The sequence below is a fragment of the Choloepus didactylus genome, chromosome 9, assembly GCF_015220235.1.
Source record: "Choloepus didactylus isolate mChoDid1 chromosome 9, mChoDid1.pri, whole genome shotgun sequence".
NCBI classification, from domain to species: domain Eukaryota; kingdom Metazoa; phylum Chordata; class Mammalia; order Pilosa; family Megalonychidae; genus Choloepus; species Choloepus didactylus.
Window position 1 is genome coordinate 130722615 of NC_051315.1, and position 20640 is coordinate 130743254.

At 49.7% G+C, this 20640-nt stretch overlaps 1 protein-coding gene across 29 annotated transcripts in view; it reads left to right on the forward strand.

Moving 5' to 3' along the window:
* Positions 1–20640, forward strand: part of LRRFIP1 (LRR binding FLII interacting protein 1) — a 139330-nt gene that overhangs the window by 40728 nt on the left and 77962 nt on the right. For 5 of the 29 annotated variants that reach the window (XM_037849398.1, XM_037849390.1, XM_037849391.1 and 2 more), the window contains exon 1: positions 18269–19339. The exons of 4 other annotated variants lie outside the window; for them this stretch is intronic. In XM_037849398.1, the coding sequence (XP_037705326.1) occupies positions 18284–19339 (1056 nt within the window). In that variant the 5' untranslated portion in view covers positions 18269–18283. Of the gene's footprint in view, positions 1–18197; positions 19340–20640 lie in introns of those variants that run through there. 20 more of the 29 variants (XM_037849397.1, XM_037849372.1, XM_037849371.1 and 17 more) reach the window with 14 other exon arrangements.

Sequence of the window (20640 nt, forward strand, 5' to 3'; positions counted from 1 at the left end):
GACTTAAAAATCCTCAGGTACTTATTGTGATCAGACTACCCGTTCAAAATGGAAAGCAGAGGATTTTCTGCACCCCAGAAACACTTTATTTTGTCCCCCCAAAAATTATTGGCCTAAATTTGTTTTTCATGTGGTTTCCTTCTGATAATTCTAGGAGAATATCTCTACTTTGTCATATATTGAAATAAGGTCTTACAAGTATATAAAAAACGGATGATAAATATTTTTAAAATACTTCTCTTAGATTGAAACTCTTTAAAAGACTCTTGTGTTGATTTGTCTTAAATTTTTGAGTGTTCTTGTAGGTAAGCCACAAAAGACTGGCTTTCAGTGTCTTATAATAAAGAGTTGAAGTGTTTTCAATTCTTCATGAAGCACGATGAGACTATTTTACTGTGCGGGAGGCGTTGTCCAACCCTTTAGATTATTAAGAGTTGGCTCAACTTGTCACATATTTGTGCTGTGAGACCATCAAGGAGACAGATGACTTGGTCAACCAAGGGCCCACCGAGGGTTCGGCCCCTCTTACGACAGGTGGTGTGGAGTTTTTATGAACCATTTTGGCCCCAAAGGCTTCAGGTCACCCCAGGAGGTGTGAGAGGCTTTACCGTCATGGGTGTGTAAGAGGAGGGGACAGTTGTGGGGAGCCGGGTGGCAGGGAGCTGGGCCGGGCCTGGGAGGCGCCTGGACCCTGTCCCATCCTCAGAGCAGGGCCTTTCCAGGGTTCCCCGCAGCGCCAGGAGGTCCGAGTGCCACCCTCCCCCTCCGCTCCCCGGGATGCTCACTCCGTCTGAGGCCTGCAACCCGGTGCAGGTGCGATGGGGGGGGGGGCTTCTGTTGGATTTGTCTTAGTCTCCTCGGGCCCCATAACAAAGCCAGGACGGGGGCGGGGGTGGTGGTGGTTAAAACCACACGAGGTCACTGTCCCCCAGTTCTGGGGGCCAGAAGTTCAAAACCAAGGTGTGGGCAGGGCCACGCTCCTCCGAAATCTGTCGGGTTCTGGTGATGGCAGGTAATGCTGGCATAGCTCAGCCTCTGCCTCCTGGGACACGTGGCCTTCCCTCTCTCCCTTTCCCTCCCCCTCCCTCCCTCTCTCTCCCCCTACCCCGGTCCCCCTCCCCCGTCTGTGTCCAAATCCTCTCCTTATAGGGGCGCCAGGCCTGTTGGATCAGGGCCCAGCTTACCCCAGGGGGCCCCATCTTAACCAATCACATCTTCTTCTTCTGAGACCCTGTTTCCAAATAGGGCTGCTTTCTCAGGGCTGGTGGTTGGGGTTTAAACCTGTGTTTTGGGGGGACACAATTCAGCCCCTTCAAATGTCACGTCACTTACCACAGTTATAATTAATTGATTACTTGTGCGCCCATTTGGCATCTGTCTTCCCTCTGGAGGGCCCCAGTGCCTCCTGTTCACCGTTACAGATGAGTTGGCACAGTGTCAGCCGTGCTGCAGACCCTCAGTCCAGGGTTGTTGATTGAATGAATGAGTGAGTGAATGAACGAATTGGGTTACACAGGCACCAGTGTGCAGGAGAGGGACTATTTGGGACAATTTTGATCCTTCTGAGGGGACATGCTGAGGTCCTGCTATGAAACAGTGGGTGTGGGAGCACGTGGTGTTAAGGGAGAGGCCAGCCGACCTGACCCGACGCCGGGCTGGAAACGGGAAGGACGGGCGGGCCTTGTCCTCAAGGATGGACTGGCAGTGGGTGGCGTGTGTGGGCATCGCCTTCCAGCATCCTCCAGGCTGTGCACCACCCAGGACTTGGCTCTTCTCGTCTCGGGAAACCCTGGGCAGGAGTGCACCCAGGGGAGAGGAAACAGGGAAAGAGTCGAGGGGTGAGGGGGCTCCCCTGGGGGCAGGGAGCGTGTGAGACACCTGGGGGTATCCAGTGAGGTGTCCAGCTGGCAGGTGGGCTGACACTTGGAAAAGTCAGGACCCTAAATGGAGATCTCGAGGTGGGACAGACACAAGAGCCCCGGGGCTGGGGAGGTTACGGGGGAGCTCTGAAGACCCCTCCTCCCAGCCAGGACTTCCCGAGGTCCCCCTTCCCTCCAAAAAGTGTAGGGTGGACTGTAAATGCAGTTGAGTGTTTTCTTTCTTTGTGCAGGCATTTCAAAAATACGTACAATATGGTGAATAAAATGTAAAATTCACTAACTGCTCAGCATTTGCAGGAGGGGTAGTATCCGTTAAATGAGAGGCACAGGGAAAGGCGTGAATTCACATTATTATTATCTCCTCTTTCAAAACATAAAAAACTGGTATAAATCATCCATCATGATTTTCAAAAGCCAAAAGCAAGAATTAAGACAAGGTAACAGTGCTGCACGAGCCTCCAAGGGCTTTTGTGTAGATCTCAGGAGCTGTGAACTTGGCTGGGGGTGGGCACTGCCTCCCCCGGCGAGTGTAGACCCCGGACTCAGCAGCAGCAGAAGGGCGTGGGGCTTGGTCACCCACAGCAACCCCTGATATCTTTCCGTCACTTCACTGTTGTCGCCGATAGCCGGGCAGTCGCTCTCACACACCTCACTCCATCTGTGCTGTGCTGTTTGATTCATGAATGAAGAAGGGCACGATCTGGCTGCTGAGCTCCAGTCTCTTGGCTCCAAACCCGCTGCTCTGTGCCGGGGGCTCCGGCTGGGGCCCTTCTGCGTCGCCAGCTGCTGCCCTTCCAGGTCTGCCAAGCGGGGCACCGGGGGAGGCTGCGAGGCGGAGGCGGTGGACGGGCACCCTCCTCCCTGGCTGCTTCCTGTCTCCCGAGCATCACCCTCGCCACCATCTTCACCCCGGCCGCCGCCCTTGGTTCCGTTTCTAGTTTTTTCTCACTCTTGGAAACCACCGTCATCCTGCCCCATAGAACTTCTGAAGCTCCCCGTCCTCAGCGGTTTGGGTGCCCAAGCTTTGGGGTCCTGTAACTCAGCCCCTGGTTCCCCCAGCCCCGGCTGTCCCTGATATTATGCTCTCTGTGTTGTTTGAACCCCCTTGGGCCTCTTCAGTCATCCAACAGCTGTCTAGCCGGCCCCATATTAAGTTATTTCTGTTAAAATCGCTAGTGTAACATCCTTGTGCCTGACTGGACCCGAGTGGTACACTGTATCACTGCTGACAACTGGGTTTTGATACTGTATTTCAGAATGACCAGATTCCTTTGTGACTCTTCATGTTTTGGTTTATGCTTTGAAAAATATTATTCTGAGCTGGTCCAGGGGCTATGCCAGCCTCCAAGGGGCCCATTTCAGGGGCACCCTGAAAGCACTAGCCTGCCTCAGGAATTGCAGTTTCCGGGGTTAGGACTAGAAATCTCCAGGGATACAAAACAAAGATTTTCTTTTTTCCGGTCTGTCTTCCTTTTCTTTTCAAATAAGGTGATAGAGGAAAATGAACGTTGTGCTTTATTTCCCCCTTTGAAAGAAGTGAGTACATACATGCTCATTAAAAACATCAGAAAACGGAAGGAAAGAAAAAGTTATCTACATCCTCATCATGACATGAAGACAACCAAGGCCCCATCCTGACAGGTTTCCTCAGCATCTCTGTTTTGTCATTTGTTTATTTTTTTGTAGATGTAATTGGTGTGGGTGTGTGTGTGTGTGTGTGTGTGTGTGTGTGTGTGCATGCACATGCAACTTTGTCATAAGCGTTTCTGCATTCTGTTACATACTTGCCATAAACACCATTTTAAAAAAAATTGTGGAATATCACATATATAAATAGAAGTGATAACTTTCTAAGAACAATTTAACAAGTACCTAGAGAGCAAATTTCAAAGAATGTTATGGGTTGCAGTTCCACAGTTTCAGTTATTTCCTTATTGTGAAATATAACATATATACAAAAAGGTGATAACTTTCAAATTATAATTAAACAAGTAGCCATAGAGCAAATTTCAAAGAATGCTATGGGTTACAGTTCCACGATTTCAATACTTTCCTTCTAGCTATTCTATTACCCTCGCAACTAAGAAAAAGAAAATTATATAGAGATTCAGTGTTCATCATCCTTTGTTAAATCCCGTTTTGTCTGTTGCTAGCCCTTCCTCTGGTTTGATCACTTTCCCAATCTTCAGGGATGTCTAGGCAGTGACCACCCTAACTTGTTCATTTTGAAAGGAGTGTTGACATTATGAGAAAAGAGGCTGCATCTGGTTGATGTTCTTGAAGAGGCTGTTGCCTCTTGGTTTGGGGTCTTAGCTGGCACGCGAACACTCTGGGGGATTTAAGTATCTGAAGAATAAACTTAGTGAAACTTTTATAGCATTTCAGATAGGGACCCGGGTATTCTTTAGGGTTTGGGGGACTACTGTTGACACCATTTTTAAATCTGAACAAAAGGCCATAAAGTAGACGTTCCAAGCTTGATTCAGCCATTCTCTTCTGATGTGAAACATTTAACATAAATGTTTACTGTTCTGCTTTGCTTTTTCAATTAAAGCTCCTGGTATTGGGAAAGCCATAAGGACCACACTCCCCTTTGTCTAGTTTATGGATGGATGAATAGAAAAATGGGGGAAGGAAACAAACAAAGAAACAGACAAAGGCACCCAGTGTTCTTTTTTACTTTAATTGCTCTTTTTCACTTTAATTATTATTCTTGTTATTTTTGTGTGTGTGGTAATGAAGGTGTCAGGGATTGATTTTGGTGATGAATGCACAACTATGTAATGGTACTGTGAACAATCAAATGTACGCTTTGTTTTGTGTGACTGCATGGTATGTGAATATATATCAATAAAATGAATTTAAAAAGAAAAAAAAAAAGTCGTAAGAAGCTAGCCCGGCAAGGCAACAGAATTTAAGACCTGGCTGCAGTTTCTCTGAAAAGTAAGACTATGTCTTATTACCATTGGCTCCCTAGCAATTAACAATAAATTCCCATTGAATAGATAAATGAATGAGTGAGTAAGTGCATGCATGAATAAATAATAAAGCAAAGTTGAAGCTCTCAAAAAAAAAAAGCTCCTGGTAAAATGGTTTAAATATATGTACTTAAATATATGCAACCAGTATTTGCATGAGGCCAGCCTGCCTCACTTCCTTTCCTCCTTTGACTCATTAAATTAGCAACTGTAGTGATAGAATGCCTTCTTGCCAATCCCAATTGTGCTTATTTTTCTAGTGATGTCTGAAAATTCATGAGGGGTCATGATAACGTCAAATCTTTCCATTTCTGTGAATTTCAAACAGAGAGAGCTTGTGGTAGGGAGATGGTTTTAAAATCTGTGTGGTGCTCTCATTCTCCGAAGATTTTTTTTCACACGGATTTCCTAATCTGGTGTGGGGTTGATTTCATGTGGAGAATATTGGAACACACATTGTGTAGCTTCTGGTTTCTGAGGAGAACTCCACGCCTGCTTTCCAGCTTTCCTCTTCCTCCTTATGTGATGTCGTGTAAACAAAAGAGGAATTGGGTTTTATATTGAATATGAATTATTAGAAATTATTATGTGAATCCCTTTTTTAATGCAATTTTTATTGTGAACTTTAACATATATACATAACACTGATAACATTCAAGGTACAATTTAACAAGTAGTTAGAGAACATATTTCAAAGAATGTTGTGGGTCACAGTTCCACAACTTCAGCCATTTCCATTATTGTGAAATATCCATACAGAAAGGTGTTGACTTTTGCTGTACAGCTCAGCAAGCAGTTATACAGGTAATTTCAAAAATTGTTATGGGTTACAGTTCCACAGTTTCAATTCTTTCCTTATTCTGCAGTATAGGGTATATTCAGAAAGGTGAAGACTTTCAAAGCACAATTCAACAAGTAGCTCTAGAGCAAATTTCAAAGGATGTTATAGGGTACAGTTTCACCATGTCATTTACCTCCTTCCAGTTATTCCAATACTGCAACATCTAAAAATATATCTATTTATATAAAGTTATGTGAATCCCTTTTTATTGTTACATTATTTAATGTTCTTAAGCCAACACAAACCTCAGGAGAAGAAGTGTGCTAAAAGTTCGTTTATTTTAAATGTAGGACATTTAGTTTAAATAACCGTAGAATAGCAGAGTGGAGGGGTTTGAAAATATTTATCTTTTTAATGATCTGAGATGGTTGCTTCTCTGTGGGCAGATCATTTCCTCTTTTTAAAAACTCTATGCAAGTGGAGAGTCTTTTCCCCCAAAAGGAGAAGTTCGTGGGCTTCTGTTGCCTAATTCCGGTCTCCAGGGACACGGTTAGCCGGCTCCCAAACCCCAGACCAGCCCAATCAGTCACCACTGTCAGCTGACGTCCAGGGCTCCCGTTCTCGAGAAGTAGGATGGTTAGTCTCGCGAGAACCTCGTGACTCACAATTCCAGGGAAGACTGAAGTTTGATTGGTTTCACCAGCACCTGCATCTCCCTGGGTGCCCGGGATGTGGGGTCCAGGAGGCAATGAGAGGGGACGGAGGGGACGCCCCACTGAGTGGTGGGGGGAGCACGAAGGTGGACAGGGAGGAGGGGCCGGGTTGACTTGACAAATGTGAACTTCCACATTCCTTTGTAAATTGTGGCTGGATCCATTCATTTTAGATTAAATGTTCCTTCAACCATTTTGTAATTTGGATTCCGTAGATCAGACATCTTTACTTACATTTATCATTTTATGTCTTTAAATAACATTTATGAATAATAACTCTGACTCCTTGCAACCCCTGTGAGCTAAGTGCTATGATTGTCCCCATTTTCCAGACGAGGAAACTGAGGCCAAGGGCAACAGCTGGTGTAAGGCAGTGACAAAGGCTCGGAGCCAGGCAGCGCTGAGCCTAGAATGTACGAGCCCAGTCATGCCCTTCGCTACAGAAAACAATCATGTTCTGAATCGACACTAATAATTAACTTTTCACTGACTTCCATATTATCCCTTCTCCAAGTGACTTGGCCTGTTTATCTTTTATTGGTCAAAATTGGATGCTGGCCCTTGGGCAAGAGTGTCTGATTATGAAGCTTGTGGCTTGTTTCCTTTCAGCACCTTCAGACACTTTTCTCTGTTTACTTTATATGCGATTGTAAATGCCGTTTAAATTCTAATGTCTGTAGCCCTGTACTTCTTAGATAATAAGTTGTGGATTATTATTACGGTGCAAGCACGAGCTCACAAAGCCGCTGTCTGCTTGTTCTTTCCCTGATTGCAGAGGATCCAGTTGAAGAAGGGTTGTCATGACATTGGGAGTTCTGATATTCACACAGGAGAGAGAAATCAGCACTATAACTACTGAAAAGGAGTAGATAAAATTTGTAATTATGTGCAGATATGGGTATGTCTAATCAGAAAACCCAATCTAAAACTTTGAAAACTAAGAGTACTGTAAGATGGTTTGTAACAGCACCAACACAAATCTGTAACATTTCCTTATCACACAGCAGTGATTTTTGAAAACTAATGGAAAAAAGATAAGCTCTCATTCAAGGTAGCCTAATGGAATAAAGAAATGTGCGGGGCCTGTATGAGGAAAACTGCCATGACGTATTGGAAGACAAATTAGAAGATTAAAAAATGGAGACTGAGATACCCTGTTTCCGAATGAGAAGACTCAATGTTGAAAAGATGTGATCCATCCCCAAATAAATTATAAATCAAATGCAATTTTTTTAAAAATCCCAGGTTGGTTTAGAGAGTAACAAGTAGACTCTAAAGTGAACCTGGAAGAATATATAGTGAGACAAGCCAAGATATTTTTGAAAAAGAATAATGAGGGTGATCTTCAACTTTTTTTATAGCCTACAGATTATTTATTCAAAGTCTTACCTCCCTGTTCAGATACTTTCAGTGAGTCCTTTGTTCCTTAATGGAGTCTAGGTTCCTTAACTTGAGTTTTGTAAAAAGACCATTATGACAAAATTTAAAGATAGTCTGCAAAGCAATAACACTCCCGCCATCCCACCACTTACCTAGAGCAGCTCTGTTTACTGTGTCTCCTTCCAGCCTTCTCTGTGCACAGACATCTTTACCCAGTTGTACCCTTAACACACTTATCTAAGGTTCTGGGCTAGAGGGGGGGTGGACGGGGGGTGGGCGGTGGGGGCTGCCTAAAAGGGCGTGCGGCTCACTAAGGGCTCCAACAAGACGGATGAGAGCCTCAAACCTGTGCAAGCTAAGTAAGCAATGCCTCCTGGCCCTACAGCTTCCCTAATCTGTATATGATGCATAATTCCAGATTCCCTTATCGTGGAGGAAAAATCATCGATGCACTTTAGTATAATGGATGGAATGCACCACAGGTTCTCCACGGCGGCGCCTCTGTGTGCCCCACCCTGTCCCCTTGTCATCTGCAGCCCCCGAAACAGGCCAGCCAGTACCTGTATCTCCCCCACGTTACACAGGAAGCGTTGGGTGGTCACGGGATTTCCCGAGACTCTGGACTAATAAGCACAAAGCAGGGATTCAACCCAGGTTGTCTCCCAAGCCTCTGTTGTCGCAGTCGGAGGGTTTTCCGTAGGACTCATTTGCTGTTCCCTGGGCAACCTGGAGGGGCTGCTGGTCCCTTTGGGTCACGCCTTCCCCCAGGTGCCAGGGAGCAAAGCTTGGTGTTTTGACCCTCCCATTTCTAATGCCTTTTTTTCCAACTCGCTTCCATGATCTTGTCCTTGACTGTGTCGTGACCGCCAGCTCCTGTCCTCCCAGCTCACCTGCTCTCGACTCTCCGCTGCACCAGTCTTCCTTCCCCTCCGAGGACCCCACTCTCCGGAGCCACCACAGGTCACTGCCCGTCACTCCTGTAGGTCCCCAGAACCCCTTATGCTGTGGCCCTCCAACCGCATCACTGCCATCACTCTTGTCCCACCCTCCACTCCCTTGCCTCCTTCCCACCAGGGTCCTTGCTTGGCACAGCCCCAGCTCTGTCCTCTCTACGCATCTGCATGGGCTGCAGGGAAATCCTCCCAGCTGGCTGACCCCCTCACGTCTGGGATCACCCTCCAAAGGGGCCTTGGCATGGCCTGGCAGTCTGCGCCCTTCCTGCAGCCCCTGTCCCCCTTCTCCAAGCCGGTTCCTTCCTCCTCCACTGCCTCACCCAGCCCCCCTCGCCCCCCAGCTGCTCACGCTCATCCGACCACCTGGCCTGATGCATCCTCTAAATTCCTTCCCTCTCCCAATTGGAATGTAAGCTCCAGGAGCCCAGGAACCTGCCTGCCTGCTGCTGCTGTCACCTGTCCCAGCACCTCCAATGGAGCCTGGCAAGGGGCGGGTGCTCAGCGAACATTTGTTGACTGACTACCTGATGGTGCATCTGTGACACCCTGTAAAAGCTTGGCTGTTCGTAGCTGTGCAGGTTGACCATTCCCAAATACATTTTTTTTTCATGTATTTGGAAGGCTAGCTTTATTTTGAACCAAATTTAAAGCCTTGAAGATGTCTCAAACCTTGGGGATTGCACCTCTGTAGTATGCAATTTTATACTTGCAGGGAAGCTGGGGAGATGAGAGGTGACCTCTGCACAGCCCTTGTCCTGTCGATTGGTTCTTCCTCTTCACCAGGGAGATGGCAGGTCCTGGAGCAGTTCTTTATATACTTGCTCTTATGACGACAAAGAAAATCAAGGAACCCCAGATTTGCCTGTGGAGTGAGGTCCTGTCCCTCACCCTGTGGAAATGACCCTTTAAGCATCCCCTTGGGGGTGGTGGGAGGTGGGGAGTGAAGCTGCAAGGTGGAGGCCATTTCAGCAGCGTTCCTTGGGGCCCCCTGACAACCGTGCCAGCCCTCTTTGGAGCTCTTACTTGATGAAAAGAGAAGGCTCGTCTATTAGATGGTGTGACGAAGTATTTCGCTCCTGGCCATCGTTTGTGCATGTTTTGCTCCGGGTCTGTTGGGGTCTGACACGTCTATATACATTCATAGCTCAATGCATTTCCATGGCAAGGGTGCCTTTGACAAAGGTTTGAGTCTCGAGATGAGGGTTTCTGTCCTGGGGGTGACTTTGCCCCCGAGGGGATGGTGTTGTGGCACCTAGCGGGTCGAGATCAGGGATGCTGCTGATCATCCAACAATGCACAGGACAGGCCCACACGGCAAGGAATTATCCAATCCCAGATGTCAACAGTGCTATATGCATATATGCATTTCCCCATAAAGTCGAACCCCACATTTAGTACAGATGCCTCCGGTGAAGTGGAATTAAGGGGACTTCAGTGTAATCTGAGAAACCAAATTAAACCCACTGGTCAGAAGCAGCACATGGAAGCCTGAATGGGCCCTGGGGACCGCACCCTCCCATTTTCCAAGGCGGTGGCAGCTGGCCGAGTGAGGTGCAGGCATTCGGGTGCTTTAATTGACCTCTTTGCTGGTACCAGGCCATGACGTGGTCAGGAGTGGCTATTTGATCTCCAGTTATTCCAGAATTTCCACTCTCCTGCCAAGCATGTGCATGTCTCTCCAGACTGCTGTTCTTTGCTCTTCCTTAAGCTTCCCTTGAAGTTCATCTGAAATCTTCACTTTTCAAAGGTGAGACTTCTGTGTTATATGTTGAGGTCCGCTCTGAAGATACCGGTTCATACAGGCTGATGATAAAGCAGCTGCTCATATCTGTACTTTTCAGCAGTCTGGGAATTGAAGACTTTGCTTTCTTCCATATTTCAGGAGCTAGAGTGCAAAGGGGAAAACCTTTACATTCGTGTAGGGGTTTGTATGTTTAGTTCGATGCTGAAATGTGTCATAGCATTTATTTTTCTTTAGGGAATTCCTTTTTCCTGGAAAGATTACTTGGGGAATGCTATTTCGGGAATTTCTGTACTTTAGGTTGGAAGGTTGCTCATTTCTCTTGATGTTTTTGTCTGATCTGAAATCAGCTAATCAGGAAGGCCTGGTTTTTAACCTCTGAATTTGTTTTAAGTGACCTTAAGTCTCTCTGTTGGCTGTTTACATTCCGATGATAAAGCCCCGTGTCTCTCATACTTTCTGTGTACTTTCTGTGAATCGCATTTGTCAGTCACATTTGTAGCCTGGTTGATTTCTGGATTTTTCAGCTAGTAGAGATTTATTTCATGGGTCTCTTTATTAGGAAAACTATCTTTACTAGAATTTTAAACTCATAGACAGACTACTGCTCCCAAAGCTAAATAAATAGGTGGGTATCTGAAAAATATATTGCTTTCATCTTTTAATAGCCATTTTGTATTCTTGAGTATAGATTGAAGTATTTGATTTACTTTTATTAGTGGGGTATTCTGTTACTGAACACAGTGATTGACAGGAAAGCACGTTTTCCTGTGTCACTGTCTGTTCCGATCACAGGCGTTTTAAATGGACTGTCGTGACAACAGAGATGGATATTCTCACCCTGGCCTTAGAGTTACCTTAGGAGGACTTCTCAGTCTGCTGATCTGTGACTGAGAAATATGTAGTGGATTTGAGTTGTCATTTTCAATATTTGTAGAAAATAATCTGTTCGTATTTGCAGTGCATTTTATTCATGAAAAGCTATTGGCTTTCCTAAGAGATGCTTTCTGGGTGGTGTTTGTGGCCATTTTTTGGTGACCTGTATGGGGGATGTTTCCGTGATCAGTCTGGGAGAACCACCTGTTCCAATGGATGGACTGAAAAATGGATACATTTTCCCAGGGTTGTTAAGGCCTTATTTATGGGTATTTGGGGATGAACTTAATTCCAGAGTAAAGTCAATCACTTTAAATGTGGACCAGACTTGGCCCAGCAGCTGCGTCATTGGGCGTCCCGGCTCCGTGGACGGGCTCTGCTCAGGGAGTGAGGACACTCACCCCGGCTGTGCCAGGTGAGCCGGGCACCGGGTCCTCCATCTCTGCTTGTCCACTGGCTTGGCATCCTCCCTACTCTCCCGACACATGTCCCCCCACCAGAAGCAGGCGCTTCTTGTTTTCTACCTTCTCCTGGCCTCTTTGGTGTTCTCATCACCACTTCGCTCCGAACCAGGCCAGCTCCCGAAAGCTGATTCACGGCGCAAGTGCCTGGCAGCCGCCACCCCCTGCCCCCCAGGTGGCCACCGCATAGTCATCGTCTCTCTCCAGCCTCTCGCCTTCCTGCCTGCCTTGGGCTCCTACCTGACAGGCTCCAGCCTCTTCCGTCCTTAAACCCAGAAGGACAAATGAACAAACCCGTCCCCACCTAAACCTTCCCTGGATCCTGCCTCTCAGGCTGGAGTCTTCCATTTGTTACATGTGCGCAAATGATTGGCAAGGTTTAATCATAGAATTTTAACGAGAAGGCAGTGGCCAGGGTTTTTCTAGTTTGACATTAAAGCCGAGCTCAGATCCGATCTCTCGCTCCGTCTGCCTAGTTCAACACCGACACGTCTTCTCCAAGCTCCCGTGATCCGGGCTCCCTGGAGACGCCTGTCTTCCCTGCTTCACTCACTGCCCTTTCTCTCTCTGGTCTTGTTCTTCACCATGTCTTATCCACTACATGCAGGAGCCCCAAGACTCCTTCCTTGAACCTCTTTTCTCTTCTTTGCTACCAGTTTTATCAGTACCTTAAACCGGTCAGTATTTCTGGTGCTAAAGTGACTGTTAAATATCTGAAACTACTTCACATTCAGTTCAACCAAAAACCAGCTCATCACCTCCCGTAGAAAACTCAAGGGCACTAAAACACACCTATTAGATGAAAAAGAAATGTGGTGACTGCTGGATGCTAGGTAGTTATGCAAGACAAAACAAAACAAAACAAAAAAACTTTAAAGGCACATCATTTTAAAAGAGAATTTCTGTTCCCAATTGCTACAAAAAATATAAAGTACTTAAGATCAATGAGAGGTAATGATAGCCTATCAAAGCCCTCCATTTTATTGGGAGAGCCATCCATCCCTCCATCCTTCCCTCCATCCATCCTTCCATCCGTCCGTCCATCCATCCATCCATTCATCCATCCCTCCATCCATCCATTCATCCGTCCATCCCTCCATCCTTCCCCCATCCCTCCATCCTTCCCTCCCTCCATCCATCCTTCCTTCCATCCATCCATCCATCCATCTATCCGTCCGTCCTTCCATCCGTCTACCCATCCATTGTTCATGAACTGCCCATATTCCAAGCAGTAGGCTAAGCCCTGAGACTACACAATCATGAGACCCTGTCCCCCTTCTGGAAGAGCTTGTGCATAGTCTAGAGGTTGAAAAAGACCCCAGAACAAGGACAGAAGCAAACCAGAGATGGCTGCAGAGGGCTGGGAAAGTGTGCCGAGTGCTGAGGGAGCTGTGGGGGCCCCTCAGTCTCAATGGTAAGATCAAGGCAAACCACAGGGAGGGGAACTTTCATTAGTTCTTGAAGGATCAGTAGAGACTTTAATAAGCAGACATGCCATCACACGTGAAACACCACTACTGTGATATTGACTTTTCTCCTGTTAACTCACGGATATCCATCCAGAGTCTGTGCAGAGACCCAGTCAAAGGACTCTGAAAGAAACGGACAAAAATGTTAAGTAATTTCTGAAAACAAGGAATGAGGGCCTCCATGACCAGGTACTGTGTGATTTATAGCAGAATTATAGCAGTATTACTCAACAAAAGAAAACAAAATTTCCAGAAATAGATGCAATTATTTTAAAAAATTTAACATATGACGATTGAAGCACTATAAAACAATGATGGAAGGATATATTATTTAATACAAATATTGGTATTAAAGGATACTGAGAAAAACAGGCTAGACTCACACTTACATCATGTATGAAAATAATTCCACATGGAATAAAGAATAAACATTTTAAAAAATCAAACTAGAGAAGGCCATTACCTTGTCTTTAGAGGTAAAACTTTCAACAGAAAACAACCAACCAAACAAACAAAACAAATTACAATGGAGAAGTCACAGTCAGCTCCAGGATATCAGAATTAAAAACATCCAGGCAAGAAGCACAGTTCAAGACTGATAAACTTGCACCTGATCCAGTTACCGCAGAGTGACATTTTATGGTGCCGCATCGTTTATTGTTCCTAAACAAGAACAAGTTGAATGAGCAACAGTAGGAAGGAATCAGACATAACTTCAGGAGCCTTTGCTGGAGTAGTTTTGTTGTATCATTTTGGTATATTTGTGGGTGGAGGTTCCTCTTTGACTCCCCAGAACACTCAGTCCAGCCTTGCCCAGTGAGCTCATCCAGTGTCGGAGGCTCTTGGTGACTGCAATTTCAGCTCTGTGTAATTAGAGGATATTGACTGTGGGCCTGCCGTGTGCTGGGGGCCACTAGGAGCCTCTTCCCACCCTCGAGGATGGCTCTGACCTGGAGAACCTAGGAGCCAGCGTGACCAAAGCCTGGCACGGACTCCCCTTTGAACCGGGGGCCGTGGCCACCCTGGCGGCCAAGCTACCTCTGGGCTTTGGCGCCCTGACATTGGAGAGTCCTGGGTGTGACTCGAGCTCTGCCACGTGGCTGTGCAACTTCAGGCAAGGCACTTACCCTCTCTCAACCTCATTCTTCCCACAGGGAAGAAGGATGACGCTAGTGTCGGGTCAGGGCAGCTGAGAGAGTTAAGTAGGACACGGTTAAGTGAAGCCCAGCACAAGCGGGCTCAGGAAACAGGGGCTGCTTCACTCTTGCTTCCCAGGCTTCTCTTCCCATTGGACTGGGCTGAGCCTGTACTGCTGCTTTCTGTGCACATGGCAGCATCCGGCTCCCCCAGCTGAAACTCCCACCAGATGTCCCTGGTCTAGTGGCAGGGGCGGCTCCTGGTGTTGCCCTGGACGTGTGCACTGCTTTGTGGATGCCCTGGGTGGGAGGTGGGATTCCCGTCCCCGCTCAGCCCAGGGAGGCGCTCAGCATTCGCCCAGCCAGCCCTGTGGGTGCTCCTGGGGCAGGTCTGCGTCGGGCAGGGTGCTGCACGCTTTCCCTCTCAGTCCGCTGCCAAGAGCTCATCAATACACTGCCGAGAGAATTGATGAAAAACCTTGGATGAAAAACCTGGCTTCCCTCTTCTATTTCGACATGCGTGTGCAGGTAAGTTCTGTCAGCGCTGTGAGCCTCAGTGTGTGTAGAGCATCCTGCAGACTGGAAGGGGCCATGCAAAGCCTGTCATCATTTCACAAACCACCTTTTCAAATATGAAGCACTTTCATATACTAATCAAAAGGATCCAAATACAGTAATAACACAGACGGAAGCTCATTGTCTGTACAGCTAATAAAGAGCTGTTGATGCTACAGCAATCAATATGGCTAGTGATTCTCGCTTATGAAAAACAGACTTTACGGCTGTGGGTTAGAAAAATGGTTTTGTGTTAGTCGTCTGACGTGGAGGCCGAGAGCCACCCTGTCCCCTGTGTCCCACTGTGACCCCCATTAGGATTTCTCTCTCAGCTCTTGTGCTTAGAACCAAACCACAGCAGTAGACAACGCCAGTGAACCTAGCAACAGACCAGCACCATGGAGACAAAACAAACCCAGGCTGGGTGTGGCCCCAAATTGGTTAAATGTCCTGGTGTTTATTGGTGAGTTATGATTCCAATGTTCCTAGAACAGAATTAGACCATTCCATGTACCTTTTGTTCTTCCTTTGGGAGTGCCATAAAGAAATTAAGTTCCTGCCTGTTGCTGTATGTCTGAGAACTGATTTTTAGCTTTCAGATGGGTAATTTTGGTTGAGATAGGGCAGAGAGGAAGACAGAATTATATCCCAGCATGTTGACACTAAGCATTTACAGAATAGACTTTTCTGGCTGGAGTCCCCGGGTTTCAGTGGGTGAACTGAAGGTGTAGGAGGGAAATTCTCCCAAATTCAGGGCCTCCTGTTGGAGGTGGCTACAATGGAAGGTCCTCACGTAAAGGAGGAAACGTCAGCCCTGTGTCACTGACCTCAGGGAGCTCGGCCCAGATGGCGTGTGCCTCCTGGGGACGCGGGCTCAGCCATGGGCTGCCCAGACCCCTTAATGGCATCTTCTGCTAACCTTCGGAGCGTGGCAGCTGGGGGCTTCTCGTCGGATTTTTCCATGCTCTCGGGTGGTTTTCCGTCTTTGAGGAAGAGGGTTCTAAGAACTGGATGAAAACTTCCTGTACATCCAAGTTTCCCTGTCCACAAAATGCCACTTTTCACGGCCACACCCTGTTCCTTGACTTTCAAGCAGGCTTTCCCAAAGTTTGTAGGTTCCAGTTGACTTGCTGAGTTTTTATTTTTAAAAAGGCCTATATTGGAAGGGGACTTTAATCAGAGGCCCTTTTCATTAGAAAGCTATTTACATCCACATTAACAGAAGGCAACTGGGCCTTACAATTTTGTCTTGGGGCCCCAGAATCTAAAGAATTACACCAAGGAGTATACAAAGCCTTTACCTGCAATATAGACGTTGACCTGTGCCCTAGAGCTGAGATGGGGCTGCCTTCCAGGGCTGACCTCCCATCTAAGAGGATGTTAGGGTAGCAGTTTTCTTTAATATACCACTACTTGGTGGAATAAGGAATCTCTTGTGCATTTTTCATTTTGTTGCTGGAGCTGGACATATTAAGCTAGTTGCTTCTTACTTTGTAGCAGTTCCTGGAATGTCCACCTCCCCTACAGCCCTGTCCCCTGCAGCAGGCCCTCTCCCACATTTTCGGGGTAGGCCCTGGGGTGTGCTTTCTTGCCTGGAGCTGCTGACCCCCTTTGGGCCTGGCTCATCCTGGCTTGCAGCCATTTTAACCCATTATTGCCCAACTTCCTTCCTGCTGTGGAAGGGGAGGAGGTCTGGATGCTTTAAAGAGGGGGCACCTACTGTGGGTGCTCTCTGTGGCAACAGAGGGGAAGGGCAGGGCCTCCAGGGGCAGCAGGGCGGGTGTCAGTTTGTTCTTTCGTAGGACTTCCTGGACACCAGGTGCTGGCCCGGCACCTCACCCTGACCACTCATGGGGTGTGCGTATCCAGTTGGCATGGTCATCTGTTACAGAGGAGACCGAGACGCAGAGGCCAAGTAAGGTCCCACACCAAGTGGCAAGCCAGGGACTGAAGGGGAGCTCTCGTAACCACTCCCCTGTATGGCTTCATAAAGCTGAGAAGTCCCGTTTGAATGGCCGCCTGGGGTTGGGGACATGCCGGTGTGCCTCATCCAGGCAGGCAGCAGCCTGTGCCTGGTGCCCTGCCTGAGAGATGTGGCCCTAGGTTCTCGGATGAGAGCAGCTCTAGAATCCACCCACCGGGAGCAGGGTGCTCACACTGAAGTCCCCAGGGAGGAAGGCTGCTTTATCCACGGCCGTCACTCTCATCTGTGAAGTTGTTGCTATTAAAAGTGTAATCACTTTCCATCATAAATTCCCTGCATCTTTAGAACAGGTTAAAATCATTTCTCCAGTTCATTTATCTTTATAGAATCATGAATTGCTGTCGCACCACCAATTTTTTTTTTTTTGGAGGGGGACACCCGGGTTATTTTTTAAAAAGTGTACTAGAGAGACAACAAGCCAGGCATTTGTCTCTTTGGAAGTTGTGTTTGTGAATCTGATGATGTTATCCATCCAAGCCTGGCTGGCAGTTCATCTTAAAGTTTAAACCTGGTGAATCTCCCCCAGGGGCCTTCCTTGATCTTTGCCCCTGCCCTCTCCCAGGTCGGTCTTCCTGTGCCGGGGCCCACTTTCTCCCTTCCCAAGCGCCCCCTCCTCTGACGTCAGCCACTTGCTTCCAGTGTGGCTGGGCCTCCTGCAGCTCTGCTTTGTTTGGCGACTGTGGGGTTGTCTCTTCTCCCCAGTGTGATTCTAACTCCTGTAGGGCAGGGGTCTTTTTGTCCTTTGAGGTGTGGCCCCCTTGGCAGGGAGGGTCAGACAGTGAGCTCTGAAAAGACAGGCGCTTGGTTTCAGGGAGCCGAGGAAGGTGTGGGGGAAACAACCAGAGCGCAGCTTTGGCACTTGCTCCGGCAGGGGCGGTGCTCAGCGGCGCGCACCGGCCAGCCCAGCTCCGGGGGAGCTGGCCAAGGGTGTCCTCCCAGCGGCCGGCCCAGCCGGGCAGGGGGACGCCCTGCGAATGGGAAGGGCGAGCGGCCCTGGGGCATGCGCTAAGTTGGTACCAGGAATTAGGTTAGGGCGGCAGAGAACCGGGACTTCGGGGGTGGTAAGATGTAAAGGTGACCTTGGGGTCTCGCTGGCACTGCCTCAGCAGAGAATCAGGCAGGGCGCTTCTGTTGATCGCGAAGGGCGCGTGAAAACGTGTCCCCAGGGCCCCACCGGAAGAGGGGCCGGGCAGAACCGAGGGGGAGGAGGGCGCGGGAGGACTGTAGGCGCGCCAGGCCCTGGGCCGGGCGGGGGCAGGTTTGACCTTCTGACTCATTTCCTTCCCGTCGCTTCTGCGCCCAGTCTGGCGAGGTCAGGACACGTCCGTGGCTTCCCCGTAGGCCGATTGTTTTAACTAGCGAGGGACCCGCGCTCTATGTGCCGGGTCCCTGTCCCCACGCAGGGCCTCCTTCTGTCCGGTCCGGGGCTGTTCCGACGTGAGGGCGGAGATTCGGGGGCCTTGGGCCGCAGGAGACGCGCTCCCCAGCCCGCCGCGGCGCCCAGCCCCGGGCCCGGGGTCCTCAGCGGGGTCCTGGACGGTGCAGACCTGCCGGTTATGCGCGGGCGAATCCGCGCGGAAGGCCGCGCACGCCGGTTTCTGCGCCCCGGGCCGCGGCTTACCGGCCCCGGGTACCTGTGCTCCCGGGCGCGGCGTGGCGGAGGGCGGGCCGGCTGCGCCCAGCGTGCACTCCGGGAAGCCGTGCCCCTCGCGGGGGACGCGGCCCCGACCACCCCGGGGCGGGCAGGTGCGCGGTGCTCGGCCGGCGCTCCAGGTGCCCGAGTCCGTGGTTCACGGCGGGGGACCCGAGCCCGGCTGAGCCGGGCGGGGCTGGTACCGCGGACCCGAGGCCCCGCCCCCGGGGACCCCGCCCCCCAGGGCCCCTCCTGCGCAGCCCCTGCTCCCCGCCCTCGGACTCGGGCCCCGGCGGGCGGGGCCAACTGGGCAGGTTTTGTCCCCCGCCTTTCCGGGAGGGGCCGAAGGGGGCTGGGTGATTGGTCACCGTGCCCGGGCTCGCGCGCGGGGGGCGGAGACCGGGACTGCGGGAGAGGGACGTGCGCGCCAGGCGGGGCCGGGGCGGGGCGGGCGCGCGGGGGGCGGGGAGGGGGCGGCCCTGGGCTCGCTGCGGCCCCGCCCGGCCCCGGCCACCTGCGCCCCGCCCCGCCGGCCGCGCCCGAGCCCGGGAACCTCGGAGCCGCCCTGGGCGAGTGGTTGCTAGTCCCCGGCCTCGTGCGTCTCCGGGGGTCTCAGTCCCTGCCCGCGGGATGCGGTCGCGCTGAGAGCCGGGTCTGCGGGGTTGTTGGAGTCCCGTGCGGGACGCGGCTGCTCCTGTCGCGGGGTGAGAAGTCGGGGGCGCCGGGGGAGGGCATGACCGACTCCACCGCCATGCAGAACAAGGAAATAGACTGTCTGAGTCCAGAAGCGCAGAAACTGGTAAGAGAGAAGCTGGTTCCGAAACTTTCTTTTCTGACCCGGGAAGCGTAGTCCTTGTTGAGGTGGTTTCCTGTTTTAAATGTCAGGGCGCGGGCGGCGCGGTCCCCCGCAATCTGCGTCCGGGAGTGGGGCGTGGGGTGGGTTCCCCAAGTCGGGGGACGCGAGGTGACAGCCGGTGGGAGCCCGTTCGTGGGGGCGGACCCTCCCGCAGAGACCCCGGCGATCCTGGAGAATTAACCTGGTCTGTGCTGCCCCCGCTGCCCGCGAGAAGGCCCATTTCATTGTGAGACCCCCGCAGAGCCACGAGGAGGGTCGCAGCCTGTGCCTTCTGCCTGTAGTTTCTGCTCCGGCCGGTGGATCCATCCAGGGCGGTGTCTGAGACCCGCATGTGGGCCACAGTTAAACCGGAACTGCTAGTTTAGCATTTTAGGAAATGACAGCAGCTAGCAACTAGTGCCCGAGCTGTCCCCTTACCCTAAGGCTGGCACCATCAGAGGATGGGGTTTGGGGCACTTATCCTGCCCTGGGGTTGAAGACCATCCCGACTGCCCACGATCTCTCCACCTGCCTTGGGGGCCCAAGACCCCACCCAGATGGACTAACCATCTCCTAAGACCTCCTGGGGGTTCCCCCAGGTCTGCACGGGATCCTCAGCCTGTGGGATTTTTTTTCTTAAATTCAGTTTTATTGAGATGTATTCACATGCCATATAGTCATCCATAGTGTACTCTCAAGTGTTTACAGTATCATCATATAGTTAGTTGTGCCTTCATCAACCCCAGTCCATTTTTGAACATTTTCTTTACACCATGAAGAATAAAAATAAGAATAAAAAAGTAAAAAAGGAACACCCAAATCTTCCCCCCATCCCACCCCAATTCATTTAGTCCCTGTCCCCATTTTTCTACGCATCCAGCCATACACTGGGTAAAGGGAATGTGATCCGCAAGGTTTTCATGTGGGATTGTTTTGTAATTTGATTCAACTCCCAGTAGTGGAAACATGGATTTTGGTGTAGTTTGCCATTATAGTTGGGCAGGGGAAGGTTTGTAATTATCCATTTTAATAAAACTTTTAGGTCAATCATGAATGGGAGTATTTGAAGGCCAAAGGCCCAGAGTGCTCTTTGGAAAAGAAATATCTTATTAGGCTAGTACTGCAGAGAGACACACCAGATTTACACTCCCTCAGGTCTTGGGGAGACCTCGATTAAAGTGTGAGCCCCAGACCATCACTCATTCACCTGTGAGGATGCATCACCCTCTGGATGATGTGGAGGATTCAAAGATGAGTAAGATTGC